Source organism: Pinus tabuliformis, chromosome 6 (genome assembly GCF_031772625.1).
Source record: "Pinus tabuliformis cultivar Carrire ecotype Pingquan chromosome 6, CPIR1, whole genome shotgun sequence".
Classification (NCBI taxonomy): domain Eukaryota; kingdom Viridiplantae; phylum Streptophyta; class Pinopsida; order Pinales; family Pinaceae; genus Pinus; species Pinus tabuliformis.
Window position 1 is genome coordinate 14,231,558 of NC_142292.1, and position 25,965 is coordinate 14,257,522.

Genomic DNA, 25,965 nt, shown 5'->3' on the forward strand with positions numbered 1-25,965 from the left:
ACCCCACTCAGCTTTGAATCCAATCCAATCATCCCACATAAACCGCATGAGAGAACCCATCTCATCAAAGCTATCAGGAAATGGCAAGGCTAGACTGAAAATACTGTTACACCTAGAAAAATCCATTCCATGGTAGAAAATAAACACATGCAATCCCATGCATTCCAAATCTAGTAAGGAAAATACACATGCAAGTTGATACCTGCAACGAAGCCTTTTTTAGTTGCTTGATCCTGTCTTTCCCTACTTGATCTTTGCTTCCTCTTGCCTTCTTTTCCTTTCTTGCTCTAATGCCAAAGTGCTCCAAGAAAACTCTAAGTGTCCAAGAGTTGAGAGAGAGATAATAATGAAGGAGCTCCAAATATAAACTGACAAAAGCTTACTAACTGATCCTCAGAAGCCTTTTTATGAATGAGGCCTCTATTTTCTTCATTTTCCATTATTTTCCTTCATTTTCCTCCTCACATGCAACCTGTGACCTTTCACATCCTTTCTCTCCTAATTTCCCTTATTTTCGTAAATAATTGTGCCAAAATGCCTTTTAATGCCTTAGCCATTTCCTTTTCCAATTTCCTTATCCATAAACAACCAAATGAACACCCCTCTAGGATGCCTTGCCCAACATTCAACTTGGAATAAGTGTCCCATTCATCCGTGGTATTGTTTTTAACTTTTATTACATGAAATTTTCACCAGGTCTGTTACAGAACCCTCCGCCTTGGGGGACATTGTCCTCGGTGTTCAATCACACATATACCTCATGGAGATTTATAACATAGCTCGTTACGGTATTTACATCCATACATGGGTGTACATATAGCAACATCATCAAAACTATATATACCAAAACATATGCCAAATCATATACCAAACATATATAAAACATATGCTAACATCATATAGCATGTATCAGAACATCAGAAAGCATATATCAAAACATCATATAACATGTATCAATCATCATAGAGCATATATCATCACCATAAATCATATGCTAAACCAACATAAAGCAAATACTAAACCACCATGAAGCATATACTAAGCCATCATAAGCAAATACTAAACCACCATAAAGAAACTACCAACCCAGCGTAAGAAAATAGCAAGCCACCATAAGCAATCATCAAACCACCATAAGCAATCACCGAACCATATCAAAGTTGTTTTTCCTCAACAGGCAAACAAGGAAGCATACATAACTCGCATATGATCCACCATCTCCCATGTAGCTTTATTGGGCCCAAAGTGCTTCCAATACACATTAACTTGCTCTATCTCTCGGTTTCGGAGAATGAACACCTTTTTCTGCAATATACACTAAGGCTCCAACTGGAATTATGCATCTAGTTCCACCTGCAATACAGACTAGTCAATCACATGATCAACATATTTAACATACTTCTTAAGAAATGAGACATGGAAAACATCATGGAATTTCACTGTTAGAGGCAATGCAAGTCGATAGGCTACTGGCCCAATCTGCTCAATAATACTGAAGGGTCCAAAAAACCGTGGTGCCAGCTTGGCATGTGAGCCAATCCGCAAATAACTCTTCTTCGGTTTGATGTGCAAGTACACCTATTCCCCAACCTGGAACTCCTTGAACAATCTATTCATGTCTGCATAAATCTTCTGCATATCTCGTGTTGCCTTGATATTCTTCTTGATCACTTGCATCTCATGTTCCATGTCTACCAATTATCTAGTCCAAACAATACTCTTCTAATCGGATCACTCCAATTAATGGGAGTGTTACAACTCTGCCTATATAATGCCTCAAAAGTACTCATCCTCAGTGACTCCTCATAACCGTTGTTGTATGCAAACTCGACCAAAGGGAGATACTCTTCCCACTTCCTTTGTTGATGCATTACATACATCCTCAACATGTCCTCTAATATCCTATTGACCCTCTCTGTCTATCCATGTGTCTGCGGATGATAAGTTGTGCTGAAGGCCAACTCTATACCCAAACCTGCAAATAACTCCTTCCAAAACTTGGAAGTGAACTTCACATCCTTGTCTAACACAATCTACTTCAAAACACCATGTAGTCTATCGACGTCTTGGATGAATACCTTTGCCATATCACTAGCTGAGAAAGTAGACCTTACTGGAACAAAGTGTGCAACCTTTGTTAACCTGTCCACAATGACTATGATGGAATCATGATGCTTCATTGTCTTCGAAAACCCTGCGATGAAATCCATGGAAATGAGCTCCCATTTCCATTTGGAAATAGCGATCGGATGTAGCAATCCACCTGGATGTTTTCACTTTTCTTTCACTCGCTGACAGTCGAAACATCTCGCCACAAACTCTGCTACATCCCTCTTTAGATTCGGCCAATAGTAATATATCTTTATTGTTGTGAGTTTCTTTTGATAACTTGGGTGACTCAAGTAAGGTTTCGCATGAAATTCCCTCAAGATCACCTTCTTGAGTTCACTACTATTCGGTAGATATATCTTGTGTTAGAACTTGACCAATCCCTCTGGTATAAGACAATAGTCCATGCCTTGTGCACCTATACCTATACTTGTACTGCCACCTGTACTTGTATTCACACTTGTACTTGTACTTGTACTTGTACTTGTACTTGTACTTGTACCATGACCTGTACCTATACCTGTACCATCACCCTATTGCAACCTGTGCACAATCTCCATATACCTAAAATCCTACTATCCTGCCTGCAAGATCTTATCTTTTAAGTCTGTCCCATAGGATCTCATAGCTTCCAAGTGATGTATATGTACCCATCTGCTGAGAGCATCTACCACCCTATTTTCTTTACCCTTGATGTACCTAATCTCGAAGTAAAACTCGTTGATCGTGGCCAACCATCTAACCTGACTAGCATTCAGATTTGGTTGGTCAAACAAATACCTCAGCCCAATGTGATCACTCATAAGCACAAACCGCCTGCCAAGAAGATAGTTCCTCCACATCTTCAGTGCATGTATAATGGTTGCTAACTCAAGATCATGCATTGGGTAGTTCTATTCATGCTCGTTCAGTTTTCGGGACTCATAACATACCACCTGTCCATCCTAAAAATGGACTCCACCAAGTCATCTCTTACAAGAATCTGTACATACTACGAACTCTTTGTCTAGGTATGCAATCTGTAGCACTGGTGCATGTATTAGCAACTGCTTGAGCTGCTCAAAGCTATCCTCACACTCTTCAATCCATTCAAACTTCTTACCTTTCCTCTACAATGATGTAATGGGGTAAGCAAACTATGAGAAGTTCCTGATGAACCTCCTATAATAGCCTACCAAACTCATGAAAGATCTCACCTCATCCACACTCTTAGGAGCTACCCACTCCATGATGGCCCTTATTTTCTCTGGATCTACTACAATGCCCTCCTTGGAGACAACATGTCCCAAGTAGTGTACCTCAGTCTGAAAGAAGCTACATTTGCTAAGCTTAGCATACAACTGATGCTCTCTCAAAAACCTCAATATTGTTGCTAAGTGCTCAACATGCTCTTCCTCATTTTAGAATATACCAGTATATCATCAATGAACACAACAACAAACTTATCCAAATATGGATGCAACACACTATTCATCAAACACATGAATGTAGTTGGAGCATTAGTTAAGCCAAATGGAACAACAACATATTCATAATGGTCGTACCTAGTCCTGAACACAATCTTGTAGATGTCCTCCTCTTTGATGCGTACCTGATTGTATCTGGATCTCAAGTCAATCTTCGAGAACACTGTTGCTCCCTTCAGCTGATCGAACAAGTCATCAATCCTCGGCAAAGGGTATATGTTCTTGATAGTCACTTTGTTCAACTGCATGTAATCAATGCCTAATCTGAGGGAACCATCCTTATTCCTCACAAACAAGACCGGTGCGCCCCGAGGTGATACACTTGGCCTAATGTATCCCTTGTCCAACATTTCCTTCAACTTCAATTTCAACTCAACCAACTCAGGTGTGCTCATCCTGTAAGGTGATTTCGACATTGGAGTTGCCCCTAGCACTAACTCAATCGAAAATTCTACCTCCCTGTGAGGTGGTAACTCTATAATGTCCTTAGGAAATACATCCCTGAACTGCTGCAACACTGGGTACCTATTCAACACATATGCATCCTCAACCTCCTTACCCTTATCACTAGAAATGTGTACTGCAAATAGCTTGCACCCTTTCTTGCAGCTACACTTTGCTTGCATAGTTGTCACCATCCTAATTGATGTGGCTTTCCTCTTACCTTGCAAGACTCTTGGTTCTCCATTGTCATCAACACACTCAATGTATTTTTCAGAGCAGTCAACCTTGGTTCTATGTAGATACAATCAATCCATTCCCAATAACATATTGTATGAACCCAACAGTAAAACATTCAAATGTGCTACGGTAGGCATATCATTTAAGTTAAATGCTCAAGCTCTTACCCAATGATGAACTCGCTTCTTTGTACCTCTAGCCAACTGTTGGGTATACGACCAAAGTCCCACATTGACTAGAAGTGGGGAGGATCATGGGTATATAAGGATGGACAAATATCTCCATTGGTATGAGGCCTTTTGGGGTAAAGTCCAAAAACAAATCCATTAGGGCTTAGGCCCAAAGTGGACAATATCATACCATTGTGGAGATATGTGGTGTCCAGAGTCCTAACAAGTGGTATCAGAGCCATGCCCCTAAGTTAGCCAAGTGGATGAATCCTCGGAATGCTGAACGAAGGTGGTGGGCCCCAGTAATATCACGATGGGATCCGTGGATGAGCTCGGTTAGACAGGCGGTGTGCTCCGGATTCTTCATGGACGTGTCCTGGTCCCAACACAGTGAAGAGGAGTTGACCTGGGATAGAGAAAGCTCTCGAGGCAGGTGGTGCTTCCATGTAAGGCGTGTGCTTCCAACGCATTGGAGCGGAGAATCCTCGTTGGTAGAGAGTAGACAGATGGATAATCATTTGAGGGGAGGCTCGATGGTCCTTCGTTCGAGGGGAGGATTGTTGGGTATACGACCAAAGTCCCACATTGACTAGAAGTGGGAGGATCATGGGTATATAAGGATGGACAAATATCTCCATTGGTATGAGGCCTTTTGGGGTAAAGCCCAAAAACAAATCCATGAGGGCTTAGGCCCAAAGTGGACAATATCATACCATTGTGGAGATATGTGGTGTCTAGAGTCCTAACACCAACTGCACTAACCAAGACTCTGCATGCAACTCCTTATTCAACCCACACTTATCCACCAAGTTTGGACTAACATAGCTATAATTATATCCAGGGTTAATCAAAATAGAAATAACTTGATCACAAAGCTTACCGTCCATCTCAATGATAGATACCTGGTGTTCTGCTTTCTTGTTGTCCACGGCTTCATAGATACGTGGAATACTCTGACCAACATCCCCAACAGTCTGTGCCTTCTGTGGACTGTATATCTTAGGCATTCCACCCTGATGCTGCGGAAAATCTCTCCTAAGCCTCTCCTCACCACATGTCTAGCACTCCAACTGACCAGTGCCCTCACCTCTATGTTGTTGTTGCTGTTGTGGCCCATGTCCTTGTCTAGCTGCATTAAATCTCTTTTGTGGTGCCACATTTTCTTTCCCATCTGCATGTTGAGGCTTTGTCCTCTTAGGCTTCCATTTACCTTTACCTTTGTCTTTTATGTTCCATCCATGAGATTCATTCTTACGCTTTGATTTCTCATAGAAATGTTTCAGTTTCCCAATGACTTCCTCAAGTGACCGAGGCTCACCATACTCAATCCGATCTCTAAATTATAATGGAAAACCACTGACAAATCTCTGAACTTTAGCCTTCTCATTAGTAAGATACGGTACATACCTCAATAACTCAAGAAACTTGGTTGTATACTCTTCGTCTGTCATTGACCCCATATTTAACTCAGAATTCTTTAGCCTTGCTATCTTAGTACCTTTCTGACAAGTACTTCTTTCTGAAAAGCCTCTTGAATTCCCGCCAACTCAAGTCATATGTCCTGATGTCTCTAACCTGCTTAACATCTTCCCACCAGATGTCTAGTTTACCTTTCAAACTAAAGATAGCTATCCGGGCCTTCATGTTATTTTTGTACTCATGCAACTCAAATAATTTTTTCATACCAAGTATCCAAGCCTCTACATCTTCTGACTTCTTCACATCTCCATCAAAAGTAGGTAGTTTTTATTTCTTGAATTCATCCGGTAAGTACCCCCTATCATTCCTCATGTAAGGATGATAGCGATGGAGATCGTGATTTCTATCAGAACCAAAACTAAAATAATACTTGTACTCATCGCCCCTCCTTTCTGGAGTGTCCAACAACCTGCCATCTCTCACCGTGTCAGATCTATCCGAGCTATGTCTACCAGGAGATCTACTACCATATGCTCCATTAGTTCCATCCTCATGTGCATGGCTGATCCAAAGTGGCCCTTATCGCTGCAAGTCCGACAAACTCTGAAGAAGTATAGCATTAACCTCTGCTTGCTTCTCTTGTGCCTGTATGATCCGGTCATTATCTTTCTTACAACTCCTTATATCTTCCTTCAAGCTCCTTAGTGTATCGGCCAAATCAGAAGTACGCCCCACACCATGCTGCTCATCTAATGCATAGGGATATTCTACGTAGTCTAGCACCTTGATATCCATTTGATCTCATTCTTCCTGCAATGCATAATATGTCATATAAACCAAACAATAAATTGACGTACCTTAGTATAGCTTGGGGAGGATACCATGTCTGCAAGATCACCAAATCAACATGATACATGTATAACATAATCATAACAACATATAGACATGCATAAATAAAGGAATCAACACATAAACATCACTCTAACTAGGATCCAGTCATCAATGCAAGGCCATATCAAAACTGCATGCTATGACCTCATGCATGACAACAACCATTACCCCATTGTACACATTTCTACATGGAACTGATAATATGCATAAGCAATGCCTAACCAACTACAAATACGCATAACCGCATGTAGTCAAACATAATCGATCAGTTCTTGCAATCAACCTACAATACTAATGCATGAAATCAAAATATTCAAAATGTAGCCTAACATACAAGGATGTAAGTAGGTGACATAAAATCAACATGTAAGTGACAAATAACCATATACATTTAATCACATACTCATGTCAATTACTCTTCATGAAATCAACATCAAATTCTCCATGATAACCATACTACAACCCTAATCCATCATCAAGAAAATGCAACAAGTATATAAGTGTAAGAGACACACATGAAACCGACATGCATGCATGACCAACATGCATTCAACCCATTCAGTTTGAGAGTTGAACCATGCTCTGATAACACTATGTAACACCCTCCTCCTACATCCACCCAATTAACCGTGCTAACTGGGGTAAACATGAGACGAGAGGCTACTATGATCAGATTTGACCTCCTAGGTGACCTTAAGGAAGTGGAATCGATGGAACATCACACACAGCCATCCAACACCATCAACAGAACCCTCAGGAGACAAGTCAGCCACTCAGACAGCTTGTCCCTGGGTCCCATTGCTGTTATGGACAATTTAATGCTCATTCGCTCTCATGTTATGGGAAAGGGAGCGACCAGAGACCTAAATTCGCTCTCATAGCCCTGCATCATGGAAAATTTTACGGGCTAATATTCGCAGGTGGGCTAATTTTCCATGATTTTTCCAAAAAAAAGATTCGTCAATTACCATTTATTATAAAAATGATTCGCCCCAATTTTACAATATAAAAATATTTTACCTTAAATATCGCCAACATTATATAGAGAGTATATATAAAATCATTATAAATTTGAATTATTTTACAAATACATTAATAAACATTTTATAGTTTGCATATTAGGCACTAGTGAGATTCGCCAATGTTTTTAAACTTCAAGAAAAAATTTCATCCTTAAAATTTTCCATGGCCTGCATGCCAGCGAATGTAGACGAAACTTGCTTGTTTTGTGCCAGCGACTCCGGGGTTTGATGCAAAAAGTAAATAGTTGATCAAGGCCTTAACCAGACCCCTACTAGCCATGATAGGCATTTCTTCAAACATATCATCGACATGTAATCTACAAGTGTAAATAACATAGTTAAGCGTAGGGATCTCTTACTTATCTGAGAATCACCATGAACCATTGTTTCCTCATGTCATTTGCTGCCTTATCACTTATTAGGTCATCGACACAATATCCAATCAAATACAAGTAAAAACATGCTGAAAGCCAAACATAATTGCTGCCATAAAATGAACATATAACCAGCATAATAGGAACAAAATTACAATTAACATATTAGCCATCAAAATCCATATATACACCAGTACATTTACACATGAAAATCAATGAAATGAATTTCTCATTAATCAATGCAATGAACCAACCGGAGATGGGACTACCACGTTCCACCCGACTATGGCTTGGATGAGCCAAGTCTCTCTTCAGCCAATCACCCCTGTGCCATATTCCAAGCATGAATGTGGGACTCATAGAACACATCAATACCACCAATCAATGTGGATGTCACCAAAGTTCTCTGCCTACACAGTGAGGAATTTGAGTGCCTCTTAGTCTCTTAGGCTTTACCGTGCATCCGCAATCTCATCCAGGTATCACTAGGCCCTACACCGAGAAATACTCTCCAGGATTTACCGTGCATTCCATCCCAGAATCACTATGCCCAACGGAGATAAAATACACCTCTTGGCTTTACCATATATCTTTCCATTCACCAAAAAGGATTCCTAGGCCCACCGAGGCACACAATCTGGCTTTACCTCAACCCACAGTCCAGTTTAGGGGTTACTAGGCCAATGGCTTCGTGCATCCTCAGTCTGGTTTAGGGACCACTATCACCATGTTTTTGTCAATTTGGAGATCCACCCCACTCAGCTTCGAATCCAATCCGACCATCCCACATAAACCGCATGAGAGAACCCATCTCATCAAAGCTATCAAGAAATGGAAAGGCTAGGCTGAAAACACTGTCACACCTAGTAAAACCCATGCCATGGTAGAAAAGAAATACATGCAATCCCATGCATGCCAAAACTAGCAAGGAAAATACACATGCAATTTGATACCTGCAATGAAGCCTGTTGTAGATGTTTGATCCTGCCTTTCCCTGCTTGATCTTTTCTTCCTCTTGCCTTCTTTGCCTTTCTTGCTCCAATGCCAAAGTGCTCCAAGAAAACTCTAAGTGTCCAAGAGTTGAGAGAAAGAGAATAATGAGAGAGCTCCAAAGCTAAACTGACAAAAGGTTACCAATTGATCCTCATAAGCCTTTTTATGAATGAGACCTCTATTTTCTTCATTTTCCATTATTTTCCTTCATTTTCCTCCTCACATGCAATATGTGACCTTTCACCTCCTTTTTCTCCTAATTTCCATTATTTTCATAAATAATTGTGCCAAAATACCTTTTAATGCCTTATCCATTGCCTTTGCCAATTTCCTTAGCCATAAACAACCAAATGAACACCCCCTAGGATGTCTTGCCCAACATTCAGCTTGGAATAAGTGTCCCATTCATCCGTGGTTATTGTTTTCAACTTGCATTACATGAAATTTTCACCAGGGTTGTTACACTTTGAATGCTCTCTTTTCTCTCCATTAAGCGACAACGACACTTATGGCCCTTATATAACTAGCAATTGTCCCAAAAGGTGCAAAGAGAGACCGATAGGTTTCTTAAATTGGAAAAATTGTATGAGAAACACATTTGTAGATATGTATGCCATATGCCATATGTATTGACACATTTTAATTTATATAAATATGGTAAAAGATGATATTTTCGTTTTATCTATATATATATATATATTATTTCTAGAGCTCAAACTAAAAACACTAATTTGATATACCTCTAACAAAATAATAAAAATAGAGAATAACGAGTGTTGGAAACCACCATTTAAACTCAATTAAAATGATTGGATTATAAAATCTGCAATTTAAATTATATTATTAATTAATACTATTTTTTCTAAAATTAAATAAAATCTATTTACAGTGTATTTTAATTGTCATAGTCTAACGAGACTGTTTTTTTGCCCTGAAAGTTATGGAAATTCTGGCCATGTTTTGAAAAAATCCGGTAGGGATTTTTGTAAATCCAAGTAAAAGTTGTCAAATTTCATAATTTTTGGGGCCCTAGAAGTTTTTTATGGTGCTGAATTCATTTCCACCATCAAAAACATGATTCAAACACTACCTCTACAAGATTTTTTGAATTTTTTTGCCTGGATTCCGGCCACTTTTAGCCATTCGGGCAATTCCTCCGCCTCCGTAGATGACTCCATTTTAATTTATATATGAATGATAAGTGGTGCTATTTTAATTTCATATATAATCCAAATTAAAAAACTGATTTGATACACCACTCACAAAATACCCAAAATAATGAATAAAAACATAGCTTGCAAAATTTAACAAGTAAAAAGGCCATTAAATTACCCCTATGAATAATTATATTTTTTAACTAGAATAATGAAATTTTGTAATGAAGATTAAGCATTGGATGAACAAAGGCCATAAAAGGGCTTTTCAAAAGGAAATTAATTATGTATACATTTTCTGAAATGAAAATATAAAGATTATCTTAAACTGTGGCATACAAGAAAACGAAAACGCAAATGGCAACAACAAAGTTTGTCAAAAATTGATAATTATCTAGAAAAGTTGAAAACCAAGCCCTTGAATAGTTTGCAAAAAAACTTTATCTGTGTCCTAACAAAACCACAGACTTTCAAAACATACTTTGCAAAATATAATGAATAAAAGGGCCATTAAATTACCCCTACCAAAAATTATTTTTTTTAACCAGAATAATGAAATTTTGGAATGAAGATTAAACATTGGATGAACAAAGGCCATAAAAGGGATTTTCAAAAGGAAATTATGTGTACATTTTCTCCAATGAAAATACAAAGATTATCTTAAACTGTGGCATACAAGAAAACAAAAATGCAAATGGAAACGATAGAGTTCGTCAAAAAATGATAATTACCTGGAAAAGTTGAAAACTAAGCCCTTGAATAATCTACAAAAAAACTTTATCTATGTCCTAACAAAACTACAGAGTTTTAAAACATAGTCTGCAAAAATATAACGAATAATAAGGCCATTAAATTACCCCTACCAAATTTTTTTTTTTTAACTAGAATAATGATATTTTGTAATGAGGATTAAGTTGTCGATGAACAAAGGCCATAAAAGGGCTTTTCAAAAGGAAACTTAAACTGTGGCATACAAGAAAACAAAAATGAAAATGGAAACAACAAAGTTTGTCAAAAACTAATAATTATACTTGATACGAGCAAGTCAAGAAAACGAAAACGCAAATGACAACAACAGAGTTTATCAAAAACTAATAATTATACTTGACTTGATAAGAGCAAGTTTATTTTGGACATCAAAACTCATCATTTATAGTGTTTTCTTGATCCACATAATCTTTACATTAAATTGCCTCAAATAAAACAAGCAACGGCGATAAAGAGCACTATATGGATGTCCCGCTATTTTCAAGAGTTGTTATTGTGTTGGGCCTCTTTTCGTGAACGAAAGTTGCCAATAATCAGACTTTCCTATTTTAAATGTGAATATATTAACATTTCAACAAAAAAAATTCATATAAAAGAATATAAAAAATTTCATATAAAAAATTTCATGGAGGAGAATGAATCTGTTGCTGGATTCATTGCACGGGTCAAGGACCTGAAGGACAGATTTGGGTGACATTAGGGAGAAGGTGTCTGATTCCGATCTTGTCACAATTACATTGAACGGGATGATGGATGAATACTAGATGTTCATCATAGGCTTGTCTGCAAGGGATAAAGCCTCTGCATTTGAAGAGCTAACAGGAATCCTGATACAGGAAGAAGAGCGGTGGCAAAATTTGAGACCACAGAGTGCCGATCTTGCTCTCATGGCGAAGAAGAAGCCATACAAAGGGAAACAACCACAGGGACAGAAAGGCGGTGCCGTTTTTCAGAAGAGACCATTTAGAGGTATGTCTCCAAGTAACAGTGGTAACAAATCTGACATTAAATGTTTTTAATGTGGGAAAACTGATCATTTAGCTAAGTTTTGTTTTAAGAGACAAATAGATGAGGCTAGAAATAAACAGAGAAAGCACACAGGGCACTTTTCCGATGAAGGTCACAGTCATGATCTTTGATTATTTGTAGATGATTATGCTCTTTCAGCTCTTGAGGAGGATGAGGCCAAAACATGGTTCGTAGATTCAAGCGTGTCATCACATATGACAGGTAATAGACATTGGTTCGAGAACTTTGAAGAAACTACTTGTAGAGTTGTTATCGGGAAAACTAGTGTCCATTCAGAGCTGCTAGTCCCACTAAGATGGGTAGCTATCTTAGAAACAAACAAACTAAAGTTACTTGTGTTTTCCTTTATGAGAGATAGATGAGAGAGAAGCAGAGAGTACCAACCTCAGTCTTTCACTAGTCTCCTTGCTCATTTCCTCTCTCCCTTGATAGAGCTTTCGCCACTCCTTTCTCACTTGTCTCGCTTCAAAGAACACCTGTAGAGTCAAGGCAGAAAAATACCATCAAAGCATAGAGATCTATAACCATAAACAATGTAGGATCAGATGTACATTAACCATATAAATGCATATACAAATACAAGATTCAGAGATATACAAGCATATAAAGGAAAACTCAAATAGATTTATTGATAGAAGTAGTAGAAGAGAGGATTACAACCAAGCTGTCTGATCCAACATCATCCTCCCAGCATGAAAGCCCTCTTCACCTCATACAAAGCAAGATCACCCAACAATGTATTCAAAGAGAAACCAACAACACTTCCTTGCAAATTACAAAATTCCAGCCTCTGGATCTCTAGGATGAGGGATCCATATATAGATGTTTGCAGGAGAATGAGTCAGCTTCTAGGATTTTGATTAATGTCATTTCACTGATAGTTCTTGGTTCCACTTGGAGATTTCATATCTCTTACTCATCCCTGGGCGAATTCAGAGAGGCAAGTGTCATATGAGCAGTTTCTAGAAGATTCTTTGAGTTTCCACCTAGCAAACTGCTTCTGCCATTTGTCTGCTCTTGCTCATTGCACCCTATAGAAGGGCTTTTCAGTATGCATCGCACCCCCCATGTGTAATAGGTGAGATGCATCGCACCCTTAGCATGGAGCAGTCTGTATGGTCTAGTTTTGACCAGTTCTGAGTAGTTTTTCAGGGAGAACTTCTAGGAAATGATGTAATCAGCTGACCTTGTTCCTTTAGGGTATGAAACAACACTTTTAGGGGTTTATAAGCCCTTGGTTTATGGACATATGTGATTGGGGTTGCAGTGCCCAAATATGTCTATAACAGTTGCCCCCTAAAGCATGAGGTCGTAAATCTTTTGATGTCGGGTGAAATGCTTTATAATGAGGATCCGAGGTTTTTCGAACTGGAAGGTGACCTGTAATAAGATACAATACAATACATTATCTTCATAATATTTTCATGATCTAGCTGAGGTGCCCATGCTCAACTTTATAAATTCATTTTCATGTACATAAGACAGACAATCGTCTGTGTGGCAGACTGATGATTCTAGTAGAGCCATCATCCCTTGCCTTGGATGATTATCTGTGCAACAATGATGTACATTTGATGTCTTTATTTTCCTGAATATATCGCAGCCCAGATGGATGAAATTAGATCCGAGGTCTTCAAACTCGTTCAATCTTTGCCTGAAGTACAAGTCGATCCATGTGAGAAGATGTTCTGATGTCGAACATGGAAAGACATCACCTGATTACCAGCCAATGATTTAAGCTGTTAACAAGCGCGAGAGGAATCATTGATAATGATAATGACCCTCAAGGTACTGCAGTACAATTCACGTGGTGTGAATACATGAGTTGATGTCGAACACCACGCAAAATCTTTCAGTCGAAGGCCATTGATGTAAACATGTCGCCGGAAGTGAGAAACTTGCCATTGAGGCATGCAAGCTTCAAAGTACTGAAAGGGTTGTTCCTAAATCAACTTCTTGGATAATGAGCTGATGTCGACAAGAAGTGACTCGTCATAGAAGGGCCTTAATTAATCCCACATCTATGACACGAAACGAATCAAATGATTTTGTGGAGGTGAAAACGATCTGATGATACAAGGTTCAGGGTGGCGGTCATGAAAAGATGGAGAGTGAAGGTATTGCAGCGGATGAGGCATTAGCTAGGTTGGTGAATTCTCTAAGCGACTTCTCTTGAACATATCAGGCGACACTGGAATGGATTGGTAGCGTTAACCCCAAAAAATGGATGGTACGGCGGACCAATGGCGATATGACCGGTGAACAGAATAACCCAACTCGACTCAATCATGGTGACGAAGTGAAAGTGTCATGTTCAAGAGCGACCTGCTACCTATGAAGCTATTCAAGTTTTCTTCCCTTTTTCCCCAGTCATTTCTGACCAGTACCTCTTTATTTTTGTCAAGCTTGAGGAGGATAACATATGCTTGTTCTATAATTTTCCCTTCGGGCAAACCTGTCACTATGTTTTAATGAGCCTAGCGACAGTGAAACTCGCTCTTGTCTGCATGGACAAGTTTGTCGCTATTGTTTTAACGAGTTTAAAAACAAAGATAACTTGGTCCTTTTCAATTTTAGAGAGTCTAAAAAGGGACGGAAAGGCAACTCCAGTAGTCCTTTTTCGTAATGTAATCCCTTAAGTCTGAAAAAGTATAAAATAATAAGAAAGGGACGACTTTTTCGATAGTTTTAACGAGGCGAACAAGACAAGAGCTTGATCTTTTTGTGTAATAATCCCTCAGGTCCAAAAAGCTTAAAATCTAGAGGAGGGATGGCACTTCTGATCACTTTAACGAGCTGGAGAGGCCAATTTCTCGGCAATCTTTTCATATTTTATGAGTCAAATGAAAAGAGCTTAAAGGAGACTCTTTTTTTGAGGAACGAGTGATGTTTTTGGATAGCAACTGGTTCCAGGTAAGTTTTGGAACTTTTCAATCACGATAGTGTAAAGAAGGTGGCTAATAGAATCACTCGTCGCAGATGTTCCTCAAAAGGGTAAACAATCAAATGGACGTGTATGATCAGCTAAAAAAGAGTGGAGGTGATGGTAAGAACACGACCAAGGTTCAAAACATGATAATTATGCGATCGCAAAGATTATTTACTGAAGGTGGGTTCATTTTTTAATGAGCTTAAACTTTGGGGGAACATTTTCTCATTGCTAGGTTTATTTTTAACGAGCTTAAACTTCGCATAAAACTGCTCATGGCTAGGTTTATTTTTTAACGAGCTTGAACTTCGCGTAAAACTGCTCATGGCTAGGTTTATTTTTTAACGAGCTTGAACTTCGCGTAAAATTGCTCGTGCCAGTCGTATAATAAGGATGTCTCATTAGTAGGTTCATTTTTTAGGGAGCTTGCCCCATGTGCAACTTTGCTCCTGAGCCTTTCGTTATGCAAGCTAGGAACGACCAACCTACGAGTTTAAAGGGTTAAGAGCCTACAAACTAAGAAAATAAATGGTCGCTTTTCACTTGCATGCAAAAAGGTTTGCATGCCCCCAGGTATAAAGTAGAGTTTCCAGGTCACCATATGGAAGTTCTTGCATTAGCAAGATTGTTCCATTTGCGTCGCAAACAAAACACTTCCTTGGCGATGTCCATCGAAATGGAAAAAGGTGATTGTTGTTAGTGCCAATCACATAACCTTTGACGGGGGAATCCTTTTCCAGTTCGATCCATTTTCCTAGATGGATAGGATTGTCAAACTAGTCATATTCCTACGCGGAAACCTACCTTATATCCGAGGTTTTCCTGCTGAAGTAGACTAGGGCGCATGCCTCCTGGGTTTCAGTCACAATCACCAAATCACTCGCGATCATCAGGTGGACGGACTGGAGATTAATGAGACATTCCTTGTGCAAAAATACTAGTTAGGGATGGAATTTGACTAATAGCTGTGTTTGAACCAGGGAATGAAAGTTGGTCAACTAGGTGGACCATTCTACCTTCATGTGGAAAACACATCACTCGGAAGAGTGAGGAAACGATAGCTCCCATGCTATAAATGTAGTCATGCCCAAGGAGTAGATTATAATCTAGAGGTCCTTGGACTACCATCACGTTTAGATGAATGGTTTTCCTTCTCAAAGTTATAGGCAAATTTGGAAGGATCCCTAACGGTCGACTGGTTCCTTTGTTGAAGCCTGTCAGATTTCGAATCTCAGGCAGAAGCGATGGTGAACCAAGCGCTTTCCAAGCAGTTGAGGAAAGGATACTCACAGAAGCCCCTTCATCTATAATAGTACCAACCATGATCATTCTGTAAGCTTGTACTATGATTCAGAATGGTACATTAGATGGTAGGCGGGGTCTGCCTAGTAGATTCCAATCGAAGGAAACAACTAGATTGCTTGGAGGTGGGACCGAATAAACGGCTGGATAAACCTCTGACGAACTTCCTTCCTGCAGTAAAGGAATGGGTAGATTGCCCCCATGTTAATCAGATTATGTGTTTACGAAAAGAATTTGAATGGTGTCATTCTCGTTCTCTTTGGTGACAGTATCATCTGAAGGTGGACCCTCTGAAGAAAAGATTGGGTCGACTGCCGTCTCGACCTGTTGACTTTGGTCCGGTGCGAACTCAAAGGGTTTATCTTCAATGATAGGTGCTTCGACCGACAACAACGGTGTGTCAGTCAGATTTTCAATTACCGATGGACTCAGCAAGAGTTTCTTGTATCCAGGAGGAAGTCGTTGCGGTGACGCAGGACGGTTATCCAAGATTCTTTTAGCTTCTTCTAGGAAAGGACAACGATGGAGGACATCATTGCCTTCACACAGTATACAAGAAAATTTAGATCTTCCTTTCTTTCCGTTGGCTTCGTTTTCACTAGTTGATGGTGTGTTTTCAACGTGATCGTCAAAGGTTGAAGACACCGGATTGTGCAAGCAGGGAGACTAGTCCCTCAGGATCCGTGGGATGCAGGGACAATCTCGATGATAGTGGTCTCCCTTGCAAATGACACATGGAGATTTAGGTTTGGAAGGGGCAGCGTGTGGATTTTTTCCAGACGATGCACGGTTGCCCCCTTTTGTTGTTGGATTCTTCTTCTTCTTCTCAGTTACTTGGTTTTTAGCGTTACTAGCTTCACCAAGTGATGAGGAAGAAGGAGAGGGAGAAACAAATGAAGTAGAAAGGTGGGGGAGCAACTTCATCTGTTTGTTGATTGGATTGCTGAGGAATTGCGGTGTTTTGAATGATAGAGGTCGAGAAAAGCAATCCTGGCAGGCCAATTGTGAGTCCTAGAAGGGACAATGTAGCCATATGTGGAGCACCAACATCTCCCCAAGAAGAGAAAGGGCTAGGATTTCCCCCAAGGGGAAATCCTTGATTGGTAGACTCCATTTTCTCAACCTAAAACCAACGAGGGAATAGTGACGTTATTCCGATTAAAATAAATTTTATGACGCTTGGACACAACTTGCTTTTTCAATTTTTAAGAGTCGAAAAAAAGCTAAATATGACTCTAGTCGCCTTCAATTTTTAATGAGCCTGAAGTGACAAGTGCTAAGATGGACCTTTTCTTTTAAGGAGTTTGAAAAGGAACGAAAGTGACTACTCTGGAAATTTAGATAGAGGGATTACCAAACCAATTGCAAAACTGCAGAATACTTTTTACGGTACGGTAGTCAATCTTCCCGAATGCTGTGTTCAGTGCATTGCGATTGATAGGGCAGCAGACACGGCTTCCTAAGGATAAAGGATGTAGCCTATTGTGGTCTTCCAATATATACTCGAAGGTACGTGGGAGCACAAGTCCGTACTAGCACTTGTCGTCTCAAAGAGGAGGAATCACCCAACCTACGATGAAAGCGATAGTTACCAGGTTTTACGACGCCGAAATACGTCTCTAGCCTAAACTTCTAAATGTTGTGCATTGGGTTCCAAAGCGTTTTTATGTTCATTGAGGTTTATTTTATAGTTGATCTTTCTTAAGAAGTTTTCCTTTAAGGTTCACCACGTGATGTAAATATACAATTCCTAAATATGCAATCTAAGATGATAAATAGTGGTTTACTTTCTTTTTGCAATGAAAATCCTAGCTACTAAGGAAAGAGAGATGAAATTCTTTCAACATAGAGCAGAGAGCACACACTAGATGCACTTTTCCTAAATCAACTTCAGCATGTAGTCTTAATGCAAATGCACATGCATGTATTGTTTCTTCAGTTTCCTTAATGTGAGAATGAAAAAAAGAAAACTAAGTATAGGTCTGAACTATCTTCTTTCAAAGCGACAGTACTAACAATTTCATTTTCAAAAAACAAAAGTAAGGTTACATCGACACTTGTGATTTCAAATTTAAAATTGCTTTTGACACTTGAAATACTATTAATTCAAATCAAATACAATGGCAAAAGTGTAATCGACTATCTAAAAGAGGAATGCTTTGCGACACTCTTTCTCTTGACTGAAAACGACACTTGTGACACTTTCAAATCAAAAGACGACAGTTCGATTAAGCTACTATTTGCAAAGGAGAACTGTAAATGATGAAAAATACATAAAAAAACATTTACAATTCCTTCTGATGGAGGCTGAATAATGCAAAAGAAGATGGTTTCAACAGAGATATACTGATCATAGACAAAAAAACAACTGAATAAAGCTGAAGACAATGAAGAAAAAACCAAAATCTGGAGGCAGAAATGGTCTCATTCAATCATTGCACCTATAACACAGGGAAACAGGGATGCATCTCACCTGCAACACACGGGAGGTGCGATGCATCCAGATTGCCAATAAGAGACAATGCGATGGTCCAGGGACGAGATTGAGCTTGGTTTTCACTCACAGTTTGCAGCTAAGTTCAGAGATTTAAGCTGAGCTAATGATAGTCAGTACACACAAAGTATAGGGGCTAATCTAATGAGGTTATTTGAGCTACCACCAGGGCACTTAGGATATTTGCAAGCTAGATGTTCAGTTCATAAACCAACCTAGAGATTGACTAAAGCAACGTTGATCTACTTTGCAGTTGCATAGCAAAAGCAGTTCGAAGGCTAGCTGGCTTAACTTCAGGCTCTGGCTGTGGTTTATAAAGCAAACGACAGTAACAAAACAAACAAACTATTCATTCCCCAGTGGAGTCGCCATTTTGTTATCGGGAAAACTAGTGTCTATTTAGAGCTGCTAGTCCCACTAAGACGTGTAGCTATCTTAGAAACAAACAAACTAAAGTTACTTGTGTTTTCCTTTATGAGAGATAGATGAGAGAGAAGCAGAGAGTACCAACCTCAGTGTTTCGGTAGTCTCCTTTCTCGTTTCCTCTCTCCCTTGATAGAGCTTTCGCCACTCCTTTCTCACTTGTCCCGCTTCAAAGAACACCTGTAGAGTCAAGGCAGCAAAATACCATCAAAGCATAGAGATATATAACCATAAACAATGTAGGATCAAATGTACATTAACCATATAAATGCATATACAAATACAAGATTCAGAGATATACAAGCATATGGAGGAAAACTCAAATAGCTTTATTGATAGAAGTAGTAGAAGAGAGGATTGCAACCAAGCTGTCTGATCTAGCATCATCCTCCCAGCATGAAATCCCTCTTCACCTCATACAAAGCAAGATCACTCAACAATGTCTTCAAAGAGAAACCAACAACACTTCTTTGCAAATTACAAAATTCCAGCCTCTCGATCTCTAGGATGAGGGATCCATATATAGATGTTTGCAGGAGAGTGAGTCAGCTTCTGGGATTTTGATTAGTGTCATTTCACTAATAGTTCTTGGTTCCACTTGGAGATTTCAGATCTCTTACTCATCCCTGGGCGAATTCATAGAGGCAAGTGTCATATGAGCAGTTTCTAGAAGATTCTTTGAGTTTCCACCTAGAAAACAGCTTCTACCATTTGTCTGCTCTCACTCATCACACCCTACAGAAGGGCTTTTCAGTATGCATCGCACCCCCTGTGTGTAATAGGTGAGATGCATCGCACCCTCAGCATGGAGCAGTCTGTATGGTCCAGTTTTGACCAGTTCTGAGTAGTTTTTCAGGGAGAACTTCTGGGAAATGATGTAATCAACTGACCTTGTTCCTTTAGGGTATGAAACAACACTTTTAGGGGTTTAGAAGCCCTTGGTTTATGGACATATGTGATTGGGGTTGCAGTGCCCAAATATGTCTATAACAAGAGCTAACATTTATCTAGGTGATGACAAAGGTTATCATATTAAGGGGTACGGTGATATTCTGGTGATGTTGCCTGATGGTAATATCATATATATTAAAAATGTGATGTATGTACCTGGGATCAAGAAGAACTTGATCTCTGTTTCAATGATGGCATATTAGGACCTACAAGTCGAATTCTTCAGAACATACTGTGTCATAAAGGACAGCAAGAAGGAACCAGTTGCAGCAAGAGTGTGTGTGGGAGGCCTGTATAGGTTGAACGTCAAGAGCATGCCACACCAAGCTCTGGCTTCAACAGGATTGATAGTTGAGAATCTTTGGCATCAGAGATTCGGTCATCTTAACCTACAAGATCTCATGCTACTGAAAAGGAAAGGTATGGTTGATGGACTTCCTACTTTTCAGAATGTTCATTTAGATTGTGATGGATGTGCATTAGGGAAAATGCATAGGTAAGAGTTTCCTTTGAATGCTGATATGAAGAAAAGAGATATTTTGGAGCTTGTGCATACAAATATATGCGGACCTATGCAGACTAGGTCACTAGGTGGTGCATATTATTTTTTACTCTTTACTCATAATTGCACTAGATTCTCCTAGGTATACTTTATCAGAAAAAAGAGCCAGACATTTCAATGCTTTAAATAATTTAAGAATATGGTGGAGAAGTAGACATGGAAATTCATTAAGATTCTCCGCTCTAATCAAGGGGGAGAACACAAGTTGGGAGAGTTAATGAAATTTTGCAGGAATCATGGGATTATTCAACAGTTCACAGTACCTCACACTCCGTAGCAGAATGGAGTTGTAGAACAAAAGAACAGAACCCTTGTGGAGTGCGCACGAAGTATGCTTCAAGGTAAGGGTCTATTCAATGGTTTTTGGGCTAAAGCCATCAACACTACAATATACTTGAAAAATAGGAGTCCAACTAAACGTCTCAACTTTAAAACTCCTTTTGAAGCATTGTATGGATATAAGCATGCGGTGAATCATTTAAGGGTTTTTGGATCAAAATCCTTTTCCCATATTCCCAAGGATGATAAGAAGAAGTTAGACCCTAAGGCCATGAAATGCATCTTTGTAGGATACTGCACTGAGTTTAAAGCTCATAAGTTGTTTAATCATTTGACTCATAAAGTTTTTGCAAGTCGAGATGTGTTATTTCATGAGCAGGTTGAGGAAGGAAATAAGGAGAACAACCTTGAAGAGTGGCACATTCCATTGTTGATGGAAGAAAGCAGTGAGGACAATCAGCAGTAGCAACAACAACAACAATAGAAAGAGGAAGAGGCAGGTGATGTAATCAGTAAGTCAAGCCCGCTAAGGTCTGAAGCAGACAGATTTGAGGTGAGTCCCTTACCGAGAAGATCAAGTAGGCAGACTCAACTACCAGCTAGATTGAAAGACTATGCTTTAATGTCAAACATTTTAAATGTTATAGAGCCCACAAATTATAAAGAAGCTAGTCAATCTCATGAGTGGAGGGCCGCAATGAATGAAGAATTTGAATCTATTATTAGAAATAATACTTGGGAACTAGTTGAGTTGCGTGAAGGAAAAATACCCATAGGTTGCAAGTGGCTTTACAAACCTAAATTTAATGTAGTTGGGAGTATAGAAAAGTTTAAAGTTAGACTCGTAGCAAAGGGTTATTCACAAAAAGAGGGAATTGACTATGAAGAAAGCTTTGCTCCTATAGCCAAACTGAATACTATTAGAATGTTAATTGTTGTAGCTACAAAACATCAATGGAAGCTACACCAATTAGATGTTAAATCTGCATTTCTAAATGGTGATCTAAAGGAAGAGGTTTATTTAATGTAGCCTGAAGGGTTTGTTAAACAAGGGCAAGAGCATTCAGTTTGTAGATTGAAAAAGACCCTTTATGGTTTAAAACAGGCACCCAGGTCTTGGTACGAGAAGATTGATTCATTTTTCTTACAGCATGGTTTTCATATGAGTAAGAATGATCCAAATCTATATACCATGTATGATGAACAGGGGCAGATAATTTTGATTTCCTTGTATGTGGATGACATGATTATAACAGGTAATGCAGATGCATTAATCAAAGAAATCAAATTGCATATGTCACAGGTTTTTGAAATGAAAGACCTCAGAAGTTTACATTACTGTCTAGGTCTGGAAGTGTGGAGAGACTCTGGGCAGACTTTCCTTACTCAAGGAAAGTATGTCAGAGGACTACTCAAAAAGTTCAAAATGGAACAGTGTAAGACAACATCAAATCCTTTGCAGCAGAATCTAAAATTGTGCGGTGACGATGTACACGCAGCTAGTTGGTAGTCTGATATATCTGACTACAAGTAGACCAGAGTTAGCATACTCTGTTAGTGTGTTGAGCCAGTTTATGTCTAAACCTCTTGAAATTCATTGGGTGGCAACAAAAAATGTACTAAGGTATCTTCATGGTACTAGTGATTATGGTATTTTATACACTGATACATATGATGTTACTTTAGCAGGTTTTTCAGACTCTGATTGGGTAGCTAACCTGGATGATCGACGATCTATCACGGGTTATGCATTCAGTGTTGGATCTGGGGTCATAGCATGGAGCAGTAGAAAGCAGAGCACTGTGTCTTTATCTTTAGCTGAAGCCGAGTACCAAGCATTATGTGCAACGACATGTGAAGCTATCTGGTTGAGGAGGCTTCTCCATGATGCAGGAGAAGAGCATAAAGAAGCGATCGTCATCAAATGTGACAACCAGAGTTCCATTAAGCTGGCAAACAACCCAGTGTTTTATAAGAACATGAAACACATAGATACTCAGTTTCACTTTGTTAGAGAAAAGGTCCAATCAAAAGAAATTTTTATTGAACACTGTAAAACATGTGACAATGTGGCTGATATTTTTACTAAGCCTCTTGGGAAAGTGAAGTTTGAATTGTTTAGGGGGATGTTAGGACTTCAAAATAATCTTTTCTCCATTAAGGGGAGAGTTGAAAATAATTAATATTATATTGTGTTAATGGAGAAATGGTTACATGGTTGTAAAGTAACTCCTTAAGTTAGGATTAGTTCCTAGGTTGTAGGAGTTTATTCTCACCTCCTTATTCTCAACTCACCTCCCTATTCTTTTGTGATGTATTTATTAAATCATCTTTGGTTAATTGAATAGAGAGTGTATCTTCCAGTTTGTGCAGCCTCCAAAGAAGAGCAGCGTGCTCACCTATGAGTTGCTGGTTAATTCAATTCATTTCTTCTCTTTACAGTTTTTCTAACTGAAACAAGAAGTGTAAACTAAAAGTAGAAGTGAACTGATTTGAAAGAAAGGTCTATCAGTCTAATAATAATTGGTGTCTCGATCATTGACCAATGTCACAAAAGGTTTTTCAATTTCTGCATTAACTCCTGCTTGAATGTGACTGACCGGTTGGGAAAATGGGGAAAGGCATCCGCGATAAGAAATCAAGAATAACACCCTGCTTCTTGAGTCGTTCAGCTACCGGCATAGCTTCTTTCAGCGGTTGAAAAATTGAATCAAATTCGCGTTAGTGTGGTGGAGGGTTAGGATTCAATCAGGATAGGTTGCCATGGCGGTCAATGAAGAACTCGACTTTAAGGAGGGTCTCCTATGGGCAGCAACAACCATTTCGACCCCGAATCCGCTTTCGACAAGTCATATAGTCTGCTGCCTTGCTTTGTCTCCAGAGGGATAGTCCAGGTGAAGCCTTAGCAAGAGGAATTTACACTTTATAGCTACTTGTTTTGTCGAGCTACTTCCTGCTAGCATTGCCACCAGAACTCAGATCTTACTCTAAGCGCCCGCCCGTCAGCTCCTGTACCCTGAGAACCGTCGAAGACTGCATCTCTCAATTCATAACTTGACAAAGGACTATTGGCAATAAACTTGAGAATGGTAATATCTGTTCTACTGGAATGTGTGAAAATATAGCTCAACATTGCGTTTTCTATATTCCATATAGCTCAACATTGCGTTTTCTTCTTTTCAGTATTCCATATTGGGTCCATAATGAATTATTTGCCTAGACCCTTATTTTCGGCAGAATAGCTGACACAACTCAGTCCTCAATGATCTGCATTATTTCATATACTGTTCCACTGTGAAAATTGATTGACTGTATAATTGACTGCTAAATTTAGGTTAAGTTTGCTGCCTTAGAAGATTTCAGGAAGTATCAAGATCGATATTATTCAACTTGGAAACTATGTATGACATGTTATTCCTATCGTCTCCTCATTTTTAGGTGCCTGATATAAATTAATCTGTAGGTAAGAACTATTTCTATTGTATCTGACTATTACTTCCGGCAGTAATTAATTTTTTTTTTTTTGATGCCTCACTGTTATAAATTTTCTGGGAATGTTTTGATGGGCTACTTTGTTTGTATCAGTGCTTTTGCTGGGCACTCGACTGGCAGCATCTGCAGTAGCATCCAGAACAAGTGTGACTCAAATATGGCTCATTTTGGCATGGGTTAGCACCGTGGCAGGCAATTTAACATTAATAGGTTCAGCTGCAAACTTAATTGTCTGTGAGCAGGCCAGAAGGGTGCAGTTCTTTGACTATAATATGTCATTTTGGCGTCATTTGCGATTTGGATTTCCGGCAACATTGATTGTTGTGGCTGCTGGTTTACCCCTTATAAGGGGTTGAAAGCTAAAGAAATTGGCTTAGTACTCCTGTATTTGTTTTTAGCCATATGTGTATTGTTAGAACATGCTGAACTCTGAAGTTTCAATGTTCCTCTAGTTATGGGGTTTTGTTTTTCATAATTTTACAGATTTGACATGCAATTAGATGTAAATGGTTGCAAGTTTGTTTCTAAGTGAAATGGATGTAATATATATTTGTTTTTCTTTACATTGTTTTCCTGTGATCCTGAGCACAGATGGTAGCATAGGATGATAGGAATTCAATACTTTTAAAATAGCATGGGGTAGTGTGATCCATCATGCCCCTACCAAAGTAATCTTCAAATATCTTAAGGTACTCTCATCCATCGTGGCATTTGATAAAACAAATATTTGAATATAGAGATATTCAACTATTTGGTTGAGTGACAAAAGATAGAGGACCTTTTTTACGCTGTATCAAGTTTTATCCTCCAAGGAGGTGGGAAAACACAGCAATATTTGTAATTTTCTTTTAATGCAATGTCCTTTTTTGTTTAAATAATGATTGGGAAATTTTATTAGTAGAAAATATTGTAACTATCCAGAGTTGGTTTACAGTTCAGAATTTGCAAAGCCAACTTTTTCATATATTTCTTATCCATGGCCTGCTTTTAGCTAATTTTCTAATCCAAAACAAAAATCCAAAATTACATGGAGTTCTTCAAAAAAAAAAAAAAAAGGCATCTTCTTTCATGGAGTTCTTCAAACAAACAAAAAAGCCATCTTCTTTTTCCTGAGTATCATCAGGAACAGGAATATTCAATTCAAAGGGGTTGTGGAGGATATTCAAAGGGGCTGTGGAGGAGTAGCAAATCTGGGTTGCTCAAGATGTTGAGCTCATTGCTGCCAAAGGAGGTCATACTGCTACCTAGAGTTTTTCCAATTGCTTCCTTAACTTGTCAATTTCACCTTCTTGCCTTTGAATCAGAGATGATGCACCCATAAACCTATTTTCCTTCTTCCAATGCATGCCATGTTGCCACCCAACCTCAAACCACTTCGTGCCATTGGGCACGTCCACAGGGTTCCGTTTATACTCAAGGTACCTGTGGCCCACTTGGTGGCTAAGTTTGTCATTGAC

The 25,965-nt window shown here is 39.0% G+C and overlaps 1 protein-coding gene across 2 annotated transcripts in view; it reads left to right on the forward strand.

The window, feature by feature from the left end:
• LOC149256981 (silicon efflux transporter LSI2-like) overlaps positions 1-25,387 on the forward strand; it is a 104,562-nt gene extending 79,175 nt beyond the window's left edge. The window contains exons 1-3 of one of the 2 annotated variants that reach the window (XR_016245893.1): positions 23,867-24,105; positions 24,351-24,479; positions 24,602-24,728. Coding sequence is in view for 1 of the 2 variants with exons in the window: in XM_089368811.1 (XP_089224937.1) it covers positions 24,602-24,864 (263 nt within the window). In the remaining variant the exon portion in view is untranslated. Of the gene's footprint in view, positions 1-23,866; positions 24,106-24,350; positions 24,480-24,601 lie in introns of those variants that run through there. The other variant, XM_089368811.1, reaches the window with a different exon arrangement.
• Positions 25,388-25,965: the final 578 nt, after the last annotated feature.